Source organism: Zalophus californianus, chromosome 3 (assembly GCF_009762305.2).
Source record: "Zalophus californianus isolate mZalCal1 chromosome 3, mZalCal1.pri.v2, whole genome shotgun sequence".
NCBI lineage: Eukaryota > Metazoa > Chordata > Mammalia > Carnivora > Otariidae > Zalophus > Zalophus californianus.
In genome coordinates, this window is record NC_045597.1 from 190,853,894 (window position 1) to 190,867,969 (window position 14,076).

The following is a 14,076-nucleotide window of genomic DNA, read 5'->3' on the forward strand; positions in this document are numbered from 1 at the left end:
GAACCTGATACTCTATCCTGGGCCTGCCTTCATTTGCTAAAATGAAGGAGGGGAGGGGAGAGAAGAAAAAGGAAAAGCTGCAGAGCAAGCCCTCTTTCCGCCACCCGGGTCTATAAGCCCGCAGCCCATCACTTACGCGTTCGACATGGCTGGCTACTTTCTCTCTTTCCCTCGCCCGCCCGGAAGCTCTTCCGTCTCGCTCCGAAGGGCGGCCGGCTGCAGGCGTCGGGACACCACCGGGGGCGTCCACGGAGAGGTCCTTCTGGAGGAGGGGGACGGCGATCCGGGCTATCCTCTCGCTTTGGGCAGGAAAAGGCGATAGCGCGCAGGCACAGATACGTGAACTCGAACGTTCCCTTTGCCACCGGAGGCTCGGGAACCTTCCTGTAGCCACTCAGCGGGACGCGAGGCGGAACCTAGCAACCGAGACGCTACGCCTGCGCAGTGCCGGCTCACCCCAGGCCGGGCGTGTCACCGCCCCCTCCCCCCGCCCCCCCTCCCCGCCCCCAGCTCCACGCGTCTGCGCTGCTGCCTGGTTTCCGTGGTAACCGCGCCCTGGCGCGGCGGGATGCTGGTTGGCGGAAGGGAGCTGCCGCCTGCTTGGGACCAGGGTGAGGGGCTGACCTCCCAGCGGACCCACCCAGGGACCAGTCCCCGGGGTCCAGCCCGGGTCCCTTCCGCCGGCTCGTTGTCCTCCACGCCGTCTTCCCTCTTCCCTGTTTGCCCCCTTTTGGACAAGGGCCTTGATTATAGCCTCAGTCTTCCCATCTGTAAAACGGGATAACAGTCATTCATTTGTTCAGAACCTGACTGGGCTTCTCCTCCGGGCCAAGCGCAGACTTGGGTTCTGGGGATACAGGGCAGAAGCAGTCCTGCCCTTCTGGGGCGAAATGAAAGTGAGATAAGGAGCTAGTGTGTTGTAAATGGAAAATGCCATGTGGATGTTAGTTATTAGCAAGTCACTATGAGTGTCTGCTTTCATTGCCCTTCTTTCTTCATCTTTAGTAAATTTGCAAATTTTATAACCTGCAATTCCTACAGAAATATATATTCAGAACCAATGCCGTTGAAAGAGCATGGAGAAGGCATCCACATAAAAATGACAGCGTGATTCTGGATCACAGAACCTCTCTCCCACGATTACTAATGAAATGAGCAAAAGAAGAGCAAAAATCAGGAATAACAACAACAAAAGAAAAGAGCAACTAAACAAAAAATTAAGTACAACTCTGTGCCATAAACTTCAAAAAATTGTGCTCAGTGAAACAGAAGTCTGCAGTGGAGAATGGCATCTGAATCTCAGCCCCGTTCCCCAAAAATCCCCACTAGGGAAGGAAACCAAGTAGACAAAATACCAAGATTTCTCACTAATGCTTTTTTTGGTACAAGGAAGACATGAATCTGCAAAGTGAGATGAGAAGCAAGCTACCTGGGGAAGTCCAGGTGAGACAAAACTATCACGAGTAGAAAACAGCCCCTACTGCCCACAGGACCTGACCAGAGCTGGGAAAAATCACTAGAGCTTGCCACTTTCTAGGACTTTGCACTGTATAGAGGCAAAGACTCAAAGTCCAAGGACAGTTTGTCACAGAAACAGGGTGGGCTCCTAACAAGGGTGGGGGATGGTGGCAGAAGTTTAGCAGAATCTCAGGAGCAAGCAGAGTCCGGGACTTGCACACATCCAGTGGATCAGCCCTAATCCTCAGTGTGTATACAGGTCATAGAAAAGTAGTAAAAATGCAATCTTCCAGCTCTCAAACTCATTCAGATATGGTGAGAAAGCAGTCAAGGAGAATTTACTCACATTATATTTGAACAGAAGATTTACAAAGAGCAATCCGTGTTAGATTTAAATAAGATAGAAGCAATAAATCTACTATCCAAAAGTATGACGTTAGTAACAGGGGAAGGGAAAAAAACAAAAACAAAAGAGGGGCGCCTGAGTGGCTCATTCAGTCAAGCATCTGCCTTTGGCCTGGGTCATGATCTCAGGGTCCTGGGACTGAGGCTCCCTGCTCAGCGGGGAGTCTGCTTCTCCCTATGCTCCTACCCCTCCCCACTCCCACTCGGGCTCTCTCTCCCTCTCTCAAATAAAATAAAATCTTAAAAAAAAAAAGAATTATGGCATGGGTGAGACAGATGAAGAACCTAGTCTGGAAGAAAATGTAACCAAATAGAAGAAAATTCTTCATATGTGTCTCATGTTATAGAATAAATTAGTAAGAACCCTAATTTAATAGAATAAGGTTTGGGAGAAAAAATAAAGCAGCACAATGAGAAGAGAGAGATGATACAGCCAAGGCAACCAAATCAAAATCAGAAATATTCAATAGAGAAACCAAGATTAAAAAGACCAAAAAGCAGACTGGGCACAATTCATCTGAATTACCAACTTACAGGAAAAGCTTGCGTCAACTACAGCGAATGTACAGGAAAAAGACTGCGTCATTTGAGCGATTAGAAAGGGGTTAGTTGCTATTCCTTAAAAAAAGAGTCCTCCAATATTAATTTGTTTTTCAAAGAAAAGAAGAAAGAAAGAAAGAAGAGAACTAAATCTGCTGATCAAAAGTTCTCACTGTATTCCAGGAAAAACTGGTATAGAACAACCAACGCCAAAGATCTGGATGTGTGATTGAACTTCAGGGAGAAGTGGTAGGGGGATCTGGTGGCCTCAGATGTCCCCACGGTAGCTTTCAATGGCAGATGAAAAGGTAGCAACATTTACAAAGGTTTTGGGGAGAAATGTGACCCAAGATATTTCTCCTCACTGAAGTTAATATTCCCATATATGAAAGCCCTCAGGAAATATAGCACTCGTGCATGAATTGGCATGTTTTCAAACACAAGTAATAGAAAATCCAATGTCTTGGTGGCTTGAACAATAAGGATTTATAGTCTCCCTTCCAAGAATAGAGGCAAGACAGTTTTGGAGCTGGTTATTTCAGGGGCTCAGTGACATCACCCTTCTTTGAAGGTCTTTCCATCTTTTGGAGTTGTCATCCGTAAGAGGTTGGATGACTTTCCTCATGGTCATAAAATGTCTGCAGCGACTCCAGACATTACAACCTCACTCTGTGACATCTCGAGATAGCACAAGGACCAGCTGGGAAACATGATCACCGTTATTGTCTTAGAGAAATCAGGGTTTATGGGCATTATGAAAGAGAACAGTGGATAAAAGAACCAAATCCAGGCTCTGCCATCCTGAGAGCAGGCAGGATGGGCTGTTGCGTAGGTGACATTCAGGAAGAGCCATAACGCGAGCTCTTCTAGAAAATAGATCACTTGAGGATGAAATCCAGCAATCAAAAGATGTAAGTCATGTTCCAAGGACAAACAAGTCCTCGGTGTGGGAAGACAGTGGAACAAGGTCTCTCAGAGTCTGCATAGCAGGAGAACAGAGTTTTCTCTGATTATATTTCATGAGCTTTGCAGCTGTGCAGCTGATCCACTCACTGGCCACTTACTCTTTGCCAGGGACTCTGTGGGACCTGACATATATTCACTCACAAAATCTTCCCGTTAACATTATGAGGCGGGTAATATTTCCATCCCCATCTTACACATGTGGAAGCTGAGACCGAAGGAGGTTAAGTATGTCCAAGGCCACAGTCCAGGAGATGGTGGAGTTGGCATTCAAACCACCTGATAATCTCACTTCGAAGACTATACCCCCGACTATTATCATTTTGTTGGGAGCAACAGCTATCTTAATATCTGTTAAAAAATTGTTTTCTGTGAGACTAATGTGATTAAAAACAGTGGTTCTCAAATCACTTATCCTTTAAGGAAAAAAAAAATCAATGCTGCCTAATTAGGGAGATAGAAGGTGACTTTGTCCTCAGTATTCGATAATTTACGCAGCCTCATAATCAGACTGCCAGGTCTCCGGGAAAATGTATCTTCTCCCATATGCAATCATTTGGGCAAATATTTGCTAAGGCTCGTTCTGAGCAAAGCACAAGTGTCCCCACACTGCCGTCGAGAAAGGTGACGGATCTGGCTGCCTTCTGCCTGCAAGGAATAGAGGGGCTAACCATGCAGAAGGGCTCAGGCTTCCTTATCACAGGCTCATTTCCTGGAGGAATGGCAGGTCACCAAGAGCCCTCAGACACCGTCCACTCGACCGTGTCCCGATGCTTCAGGCCCCAGGACACTCGCATCCCTTGAGTACACCTTCGCTGCCCACACGCTGGCAGGGAGAGGGACCGCCCGGCCCCTCTCGAAAGTCCACTCTGGTTCTGTAGAGCTCACTGTTATCCTTTTACTCAAGGCTCCAGGCCAAGCAGAACAACTCTCCTCTAGCAGAGCAGACTCGTAAACGTTTAGGCCCCCGCGCCCCTGCCCCGGTCTTTCTGATTACAGGACGAGCACCCTCAAGTTCTGTGCCATGGCAAAATATTAGGCTCCCCTGTGAACATGCTCTCTGTCATGCCATCCTCAAGTCAGTGTCCTTCAGACTTAAGCTGGTGAAACAGAACCTCCCAGGTGGGGGCTGGTAGGCCCTTCATCAACATCGTACTGTTGATTCAGGCAGTGTTCACAGTCCACCAAACTCTGCTTCTTCCTCCGCTGTCTCCTGCTGAACCACCTGAGCCATCCAGTTCCCAGACGGAATGTTCTCTACAAGAAGGCCAGGGAGACTGGGCACAGCACCAGAAGTGTGTCTGAATTTCCATCAGCTGACAAGTTGTAAACTTGCCCCGCCACCCTATCATCTGGCTCGTATTTCTCAGCAATTCCGTGAGGTAAGGAGTTGGTCAAGGGCGTTGCTGGACCTACAGCGTCGTCCTCAGGTACTCTGCTAGTGACTGTGGGAATTTAAGACTAGGCTCGTCTGCTCTGCCGTGTTTTTTAGAGAACCCAGAATGATAACACTTGTCTCTGCTTCCCTTTCTGAGAACTCACAAATGATTTTAGTGGTCTGTTCTGGATCCATGTGAGGTTTGCTGGACCAGTTCCCGACTGTCTTTTCTTTTCAGAGTCACCGGCCACTCTGAATCTCTCTGCTGAATTTTGCTGCGGGGTTTGGCTCCTCACTCCCGCCGGAGTCTCCCTGAAGGCCAGCACCTGACGTACAACACCCCAGAGTAGCTCCTCGATCTAGACCTCTGCCTGACAACCCAGGCTGCAAGAGTGAGTCCTGCCTTTTCACATGAGGAGGGGGAGTGCAGGCTGCTACCCCATCAAAACGGGGTACCGCTCAACGCTTCCAGAACCACCTTCTCAAGTACCCAGCCTTCTTACCCTCCTTCTTTCCAGTGAGAGCAAGACTAAAACACAAGATAGGCATACCCTCTACCCGAAGACCACTCTGTCCACACCAAACACAGCTGGACCAAGCACCCTGCCCCAGGAAGGCTCTAAGCCCCCAGCTGGGCGGCACTGGCAGGGGCAGACCAAATGTGGCCACACAGCCCAGTGCTCGGTCCTGCCCAATCCCATCCAGGGTCCCATCCTGCCATGCCGCAGTGGTCTTAGATTCCCTTCCCCATGAAAATACTACCTTCATTTTGTTTAGTGACCGTATTCTGTGCTTTGCTAGACATCTGAGGCCCAAATCATGGTTCAAACTCATCCTCTAAACTGATCAATATCTTTTTCATAGTTACTGTGTTTTGTCCTAGTAATTGATGTTTTATTCCATTTTAGATGTAAATGTCTTTTCACACAGTCTCATAATCCGACTGCCGGGTCTCTGGGGAAGTCTGTCTTCCCACCAGTCCTGATATGTATGAAGTCATTTGGGCAGATGCTTATTGATGCTGGTTCTATACAAAGCCCAGCACTCGACACTGTGCAATAGAAAAAGGTGACTCTGATATGAATTCTGCCTTCAAAGAGTAGAGCAGAGGAGATAAAGGTCAGAGTTTAGAACCGAGAGGGTCCCGTGGCCTTTGGGAACGTGGAACGTATTACACAACAGGTGGGATCTGAGCTGGCCAGGCCGAGGTTGAGCGGGGCTGTGGCCTGAGGAAACAGAAGGAGAACCTTCCAGGCAAAGGAAACAACGTGGGCAGAGGCGGAGGAGAAGTGTGGGGGTACATTCATTCGAGAATTGGTGTTTCTGTTTGACCTGGGAACAGGTTTGGCATCACAGACTGGGGCCAGGGCTATGGGGTCCCCCCAGAACCGCTGAGGTTTAGCTGAGCAGGAGAACGGACGTGATCACGGGGCACAGAGACTCTAAAAGACAGGGAGTACAGAGGCATGGATACCCAGAATGCGGAGTGAACATACTGCGGAGTAACAGTCCGCCACGCGAAGGGATGATGTGCCAACACCCGCTACAACACGGAAGACACTAGAAAGGCCTTAGGCCGAGTGAAGTAGACCATATACCAAAGGACAAATACTGCGTGGTGTCACTTAGCATGAACTATCTCTTCAGGCAAATTTATAGAGACAGAAGCAGGTTCGAGGTTACCAGGGGCTGGGGGAAGGAGGGTATGGGGTGTTATTGCCAAGTGGGTGTGGAGTTTCTGGTTGGGGTGATGAAAAATTTTGGAAATAGTGCTGAATGGTCATACAACATTGTGAATATAATTAATGCCACCAAACTACATGCTTAAAATGGCATATATATGTATATGTTTTATGTGTGTATGTATATATGTATGACATACATAAATATGTCATATATATATATATGACAAGAAATTTGCCATATACATATTTGGCAGTGTGTATGTGTATATATATGTATAAATGTATATGTGTGCATGTAGATACTGTATGTGCGTGTGTATATATGTGTGGGTGTATGTGTGTGTGTGTGTATTGCCAATATTTATACACATCTGGCTGGACCTGGACTTTTTGCGCAGGAGGCCAAGAGTCGAGGAGAAACTGGGAGGTACCGAGGAAGTATAATTCCCAGGGTGCATGGTGTGGCTCTGAGAGGTGACGCTGCAGGCTCTGTGCCGGGGGCCGGGAAGGGGGCCAGGGCTGCCCGCGGAGCTGTGGGCGCTGAGACGCGATGAGCTGGAGCCGCCGTCCTGACGGCTGGTGATGCTCAGTGAAGAAGAGGAGACAGGAGAGCTGCCGGGAAGGGAAAACCAGGACACAGAAGCTGCCGTGAGCAGGGAGGTGTGAGCGTACATGGAAAGAAAGGCGTACATGTACCCTACATGTACGGCGTACCTATACCCCGTTAGGGTCCATGGAAAGAAAGACCTGGAAGTTGTATTCCTCAGCCAAATGCACTTGATCTTTAAACCCTGGTCTAGAAGTGGCTCCCCCCCGCCCACACACACAATGTGCATGGACAGCCCTTCACACCCCGCACTTTGCTTTCTCTCCCGGGCCCCTCCCTCTGCTCTCATGGCACACGGGACCCTGCTTGGGGCTCAGGGTGGTGGCATTTGGCCTTTACCAGAGCAGGTGGAGTCAGCACAGAGCACAGTCTTGGTAAGTCTTGGCAAATGTCCCAGGGAAGACGGCACATCCGTGGCTTCCTGCCCAACACATGTGTGTTCTTCCAGCAGGGACCCACCCAGGGTCACTGGTGTCTCTTCCTGCCTTCGCCCATTTGCAGGATCATGCTTATCAACTCCCCTCCTCCCCATCACTCAGAGCATACGGTGTGCCTCCTGGAATGGTATTAAATTGCCAGGTGCTAGAAACCTGGGTGGTATGTCACCGTGTACTGAGCATTCGGGAGATGAAGTTCATGAAACGTTTTTCTGGAAACTCAGTACTTGAGCACTGTTGGCATTTCTCTCTTCCTCTCCCATGCCGGTAGAGGAGTCGAGTCTTCCAAAGACGAGTTTACCTGGCTTGTGAAGAGGCTGCCAATGAGGCTGTCCGGTGTGAGCGCCGGGCTCTGAGGAGTCCCGTTGGGCCTGCTGCTGTTCGATGGAACTTCACGGCTCCGGGACAGGAAGCACCGGACTCTGACTCCGCTCCCACGGTGTCCGGGAAAGCCCGCGGGTCTGCAGAACGTGAAAGCAGGGCGGATAAAAGGGGAGAGGTATCACGTTCAAATCGAACTCGAAGGACTTCTCCTCTCACCTTCCATGTAAGAAACATTTTCTGTGCTTCTAAGTATAAAATGGCATTCTGCATAAGAGGTGTATTTTAAAATGTCAGATATTACATCCTCTGCTGTGACACACCACCTTTTATGTCCGATGTTATGTCTGAACGAAAGCAAGTCGGTGACATGCTAAGCTTGTTACATTCGCATGCGTAACTGGAAATGAATAGAGCATTCATTTCATTTGTTCGTGTTATGAAAGTAAACGTTGGCAGGCCCCTGGTGTCCCAAGACCCAACATTCACACTCTTGACTCCTCCTGACCAACCTCCAATGTTCGTGATGTGTTAAAATCTATAACAGGGACAGTTCTACTTACCTCAGAGGATGGTTATAAGTATTAAATGAATAATGGATTTCAGGCACTTGGCACAAATTACAACCCACCTGCTGTTATGTGGCAGCTAATCCCTTAAACCCCTGGGGTTGCCAAGGTGTCTGCTCAAAATCCACATCTCAATTAGCAGTATTCCTAATTTGGGGGTTTTTCAGTGATCTTGGGAGAAATCCCAGATGCCAAAGATCTGTTCCATACAGGTTGCTCAGTGGAGAGCTCATAGCATAGATATTGGCTTAATAACAGTATTGGTTATAAACTCAGCTCCCACAGCCGAAGTCCGCATGCCCAAACAGCAAAACGGTGAGTTGTGAATCTTGGCTTCTCTCCAGGCTATTACAATAATATAGCAAAGGATATTGGGCTGGAAATGAGTCTTATTTGATAGAATGTGTTGAGCCCATGCTAGTAAACAGATTTAAAATGGACATTAGTAATCCGAACATTATATTCTGGATGGAATTCCAAAGATAAGAGACGATACAAAGAGCAAAGCTCTTTTACGTCAAATAAACATCACTTCCGCTGGGAAATGAGTGTGTGTGTGTGTTTCTTATAAGCTGCTTTATTATCTATAAATAAGACTGTCCAGTGTGAGAAAAAAATAAAAAGGAACTAGCCAAAGGCAGGATGTTTTTTTAAAATATTATTATTATTATCCTGTTGTTGTTTTTTTTTTCACAAACATTGAGGCTGCTTTTGTAACCAGGTGCAAAGGAGGTCACTTCTCATTGTTTGAACACCTGCTTTTTAAAACGAACATGATTTCCACAAGCCATTGATAAATTCAGTCTTCAAACCGCCTCAGAAATGACTGTCTCCCTGTATTTTGATAATCCTTCTGAATAACTAGCACGTGTCTGTCCAATTTGTTTTGTTTTGTTTTGTTTCTGTTTGACTCTCAAACCATTTCCCTCCTCTTGTGCGATTTTCACAATGCTTATAATAAAACAATAGTTCTTGCTGCCCAGGGTAGAAAGCTAATTGCAAATAACAGCTGCATTGTTCCTAAAACAAAGTGATACATTAATGAGAGGTATTTAGAGACTTGAACTGCCTTTGGCCCTGACTGCATCAGTAAGATGCTGTTTAACAGCAGAGAAAATATATAGTCGATCTCTTCGTTTATCGCAGTTCACTGCTAGACTTAAGAGAAGTAAAATCTCCGTTTAAAAAAAATCAGGCAGAAGGCTAGTAAGATTTTCACACTCACATTTCATCCTCCGTCAGTCTTCTGGCCGTTTCTCAGCTTGTCCTTGTCTCTTTCTCTCTTTTCCCTGGAAGTGCAGTACTTCTGAGAAGTGGTGTTGCCCCATACCAGGGCAGGGCACAAGGACGGTGTCATCTGGCAGACCCCCCCATCCCCACGAGGCATCCTACTGGTTCAGATACCCAGTGCAGCCTGTTGATGCGGTGTGCTGAGCTGAAGCATTAAAGCCATCCGGGGCGTTGTTATCTTCTGCTTTTCTATGCTAAGGGCATTGTTTCAGACTTCTTAGTTGTCCCAACGCGTGAAATTGCACGCGTGAAATTGCAGATAGAAATAGTAAGAGCTACAACCTTTAAAATACCTTTTATTATAGCAAGTGTGGAAGAGGGTGCAACTCTTAAGCACACAGCTCAGTGAATTTTCTCCTTCTGCAAACACTCATATAATGAGTACGTAGGTCAAGCAAGACACAGAGGAGCAGACTCCTGGGAACTCCTCTGTGCCCTTCCTAATCCCGTTCTGTGTTTTTCTGCCAACCTCTGCCTGACTGACTCCCAAGATTACTTTTTCCCTTATAAAGGAAGACTTCCTATATACATTTTATGTGAATGGAGTTATCTGACGTGCATTCTTTTGGGTCAGGCTTGGACCGACTCGGGAGTGTGAGATGCATCCACATCACTGCATGTTGGTGCAGGTTGTTTTCACTGCTGGTCTAGTATTCCATTGTATGATCAGACTACAGTTTATCTACCCATTCTACTGCTGGCGGACAGTTGGGTTGTTCCCAGGCTGAGCTTATCATGAATGATTCTTTTCTTAAAAAATTTTTTATTGTTATGTTAATCACCATACATCATTAGTTCTTGATGTAGTGTTCCATGATTCATTGTTTGTGCATAACACCCAGTGCTCCACGCAGCACGTGCCCTCTTTAATACCCATCACCAGGCTAACCCATCCCCCCACCCCCTCTCCCCTCTAGAACCCTCAGTTTGTTTTTCAGAGTCCATCGTCTCTCATGGTTCGTCTCCCCCTCCGATTTACCCCCTTCATTCTTCCCCTCCTGCTATCTTCTTTTTTTTTTTTCTTTGAAATTGTGGTATTATCATCTCATTGTGGTTTTGATTTGGCATTTCCCTGATGAGTAACGGTACTGAGAACCTTTTCATGTGCCTCTTTGGCCATTTGGATATCTTTTTTTTTGGTTTGTTTTTTTGTGAAACAGCAGGGGAAATCATTGGCCAACTTTTATTAGAATTTCTGTCTTTTCCTTATTAATTTTTAGAAGACGTTTATGTATTCTGATGCAAGTCCACGCTTAATATATTTATTGAGAATAACTCCTCCCACCCCATGGTTTGCCTTTTCTCTCTCTTAATGATGTCTTCTGATGAAAAGAATTTCCTAGTTTTAGTAAAGCCTAATATATCCATGAGTTTCTTTACAATTAATGCTTTTTCTAGTCCTGTTTAAGAATTTTTTTTGCCACTTCAAGGTGATGAAATATTCTTCTACCTTCTCTTCCAGAAGCTGTATTATCTTTTCACATTTAGATCTAGAATTTATCCAGAATTAGTTTTTCTCTGAAGCATGACGTAGACATTAAATCTTGTTTTTCTCTGTATGAACATCCAAATCTACTCGCACTGTTCATGAGAAGACCACCTTTTCTCCTTGCTCTGCTGCGACACCTTTCTCATGAAGCCAGTGTCTGTATAAGTGTGGGTGTCTTTCCGAGTAGGTGTTGAACTTCGCTGGGTGTTTTTTGAATCTTTGGGATGATCATGATTTCCCCCTTTCTTCTGTTTATGTAGGGAAGTACATTGTTTGATTTTTGAGCGCATACCTGGGATGAGCCCCACTTGATGGATTATCCTTATTATACACTGCAACATTATATATAGAAGATATTGTTGAGGATTTTTACATCTACATTCATGAAGGATATCAGTCTTTCTTTTGATATCTGTGTGAGGTTTTTGCTCTCATGGTTATGTTAGCCTCCTAAAATACGTTGGGAAATGTACCTTTTTTTCTGCACTTTTTAAAGAATTTGTGTAAGGTAGTTATTATTTTTTTCTGAAATGCTTACTAGAAGTGATCTGGACCTGAAATTTTCTTTGTGGGAAGTTTTTTTTTTTTTTTTAAAGAATTCAATGTCTCTAATAGATATAATGTTATTTGGATTTTCCAATTCTTAGTTTTGGTAAGTGGTGTGTTTCAGGCCACTGGATCATTTCATGTAACTTGTGGAACTTATGGTATTAAATTGGTTGTAATATTTCTATACTGTCCTTTTAATATCTGTGTGATCAGTGATGATATTCCTTTTGTCATTCCTAATATTTGTGATTTGTGTTTTCTCTCTTTTTTTTCTTCATTAGTCTTGCTAGGGCTTTATCATTGTTATTAATATAGTCAAAGAGGCAACTTTTGGTTTTATTAACTATCTTTACTGTTTGTCTTCTGTATTAGCTATCTGTTAATGTGTAACAAATTATCCCAAAACTTAGTGATTTAAAACAATACACATTTTTAAAATTATTTTATTAAAGATTTTATTTATTTATTTATTTGACAGAGAGAGACACAGCAAGAGAGGGAACACAGGCAGGGGGAGAGGCAGGGGGAGAAGCAGGCTTCCCGCGGAGCAGGGAGCCCGATGCGGGGCTCGATCCCAGGACCCTGGGATCATGACCTGAGCCGAAGGCAGACGCCTAATGGCTGAGCCACCCAGGTGCCCCGACAATACACATTTATTGCCTCAGCATCTGTGTGGGTCTGAAATCCGTGCACAGCACAGCAGTGCCTCTGCTCACAGGCTCCTCACAGGTTGCATTCATGGGGTCCTCCGTGCCGTGGTTTCGTCCAGTGGCTTGGTCACGGGGCCGGGGGGTTGTTGGCAGGAGGACTAAGTTCATTGTGAGCTGTTGGATTGGGGAATTCCGCTCTGGGTAGGCTGTTGTCTGGAGGCTTCCCTCGGTCCTTTCCCATACGGCCCTCTCCATTGGGCGCCTCACAGATGGGAAGCTGGACTCTGCCAGAGTGAGCAAGCGAGAGACGGTGGGCAAGACTGCAGCCTCGGTCTGTCTGCAACCTACTCCCGCAAATGATTACATCACTTCCGCTTTGTCTTCTCTTGGGTCTTGCACCACCTATTGTTTGGAAACACATGAAAATCAGCAAATACACAACTTTTATCCAATTGTTGTTTACGGCAGGAGGGCTGGCACTGTTAGTTAATTCATCAGGGCTGGACAGAACTGTGATTATTTTGATTTTAATAAATAATTGCCTTTAACTCGCTCTTCCCTAGCACCGATAGATTATTTCTTTGACAGATATTCTTCCTTTATACTGTTTGCTTCAGGACTATTTTCTTAACATCTGTTCTTTTCATGCCTTACCTGAATCTAGATTTAATGACACAGGCCAATAATAGTAACATAAAATTAATAAGAAACTGCAACGTCTACATTCAAAGTACTGATAACCTTCCTGTGACCCTAACGGTGTGGAATAGGAAATCATTTCAGAAAAGTGGAAGGTCATGCATGAGGTATTATGCTATGAAATCATTATAATCTAGGGTTTAAATGAATGATGTATAGTCAAAATTGTTTTCAGGTCTTTCTATTTTTTTTAACGATTATTTATTTATTCTTTGAGAGAGAGAGAGGGAGATTGAGAGAACAAGTGTGAGGAGGGGCAGAGGGAGAAGCAGACACCCTGTGGAGCAGGGAGCCCGACGTGGGACTCCATCCCCAGGACCCTGGGATCATGACCTGAGCTGAAGGCAGACGCTTCACCGACTGAGCCACCCAGGGGCCCAAAATTATTTTCAGTTATTTCATTCAACTTTTTAAATGTTTTCTCCATTTATTACTATTACTGGTCATGACTACTCCTTCCAATTCTCCACTTCAGATCGAGAAATCACTGGAAACGTGTCCATCTCTAGTTCCCTTGTGCAGAAAGGCTTGGCATCAGAATGTCATCTGATGATCCATATTCCCTTGCAGAGACCTGAGAATGGATGAGAAGGAATAAAAATGTCCTGCAAGCCTGAAGATACAGCTCGGAGGACAGGAGGTGAGCCAGGAGAGGCTCCTTTCTCTGCTGCTGACATGAACTGACAGACCAGCATTCTCCTGCTGGGGGTTGGATGCTGGATGTCTTCAGGCTCTGAAAGAGGTCCTGGCTTCCTCATGGTCAGAGGCTAGCACAAAGGCCTTGTCCCTGCTCTCTCACACTGGCCAGTGTGCTATTCTGGGACGATCACGTGCCAGATCAAATCCTGTATGTTTACCTGCTGAAGAATGAGTGTGATTACCTTAATTTCTGCTTGTTTCAAGGCCTGGATGAATTAGCAAGAAGCTGAACAAATGGCTTCTTTCCCCTTTTTGGGACTTGGGGGCTGTATTACCACTAAATAATATAATGGGTGCAGAATTCAGGCAGAGGTGAGTGGAGAAAATAAACTGTCAG

At 45.8% G+C, this 14,076-nt stretch overlaps 2 protein-coding genes across 2 annotated transcripts in view; one reads left to right on the forward strand and one right to left on the reverse strand.

Moving 5' to 3' along the window:
• Positions 1-404, reverse strand: part of IQCA1 (IQ motif containing with AAA domain 1) — a 156,880-nt gene extending 156,476 nt beyond the window's left edge. The window contains exon 1 of the mRNA XM_035726476.1: positions 137-404. Coding sequence (XP_035582369.1) covers positions 137-147 — 11 coding nt within the window. The 5' untranslated portion in view covers positions 148-404. The remainder of the gene's footprint in view (positions 1-136) is intronic.
• LOC113919628 overlaps positions 146-14,076 on the forward strand; it is a 42,012-nt gene continuing 28,081 nt past the window's right edge. Inside the window, exons 1-5 of the mRNA XM_027589071.1 lie at positions 146-256; positions 511-611; positions 4,366-4,393; positions 5,095-5,136; positions 7,745-8,020. Of these exons, the coding sequence (XP_027444872.1) occupies positions 146-256; positions 511-611; positions 4,366-4,393; positions 5,095-5,136; positions 7,745-8,020 (558 nt within the window). The remainder of the gene's footprint in view (positions 257-510; positions 612-4,365; positions 4,394-5,094; positions 5,137-7,744; positions 8,021-14,076) is intronic.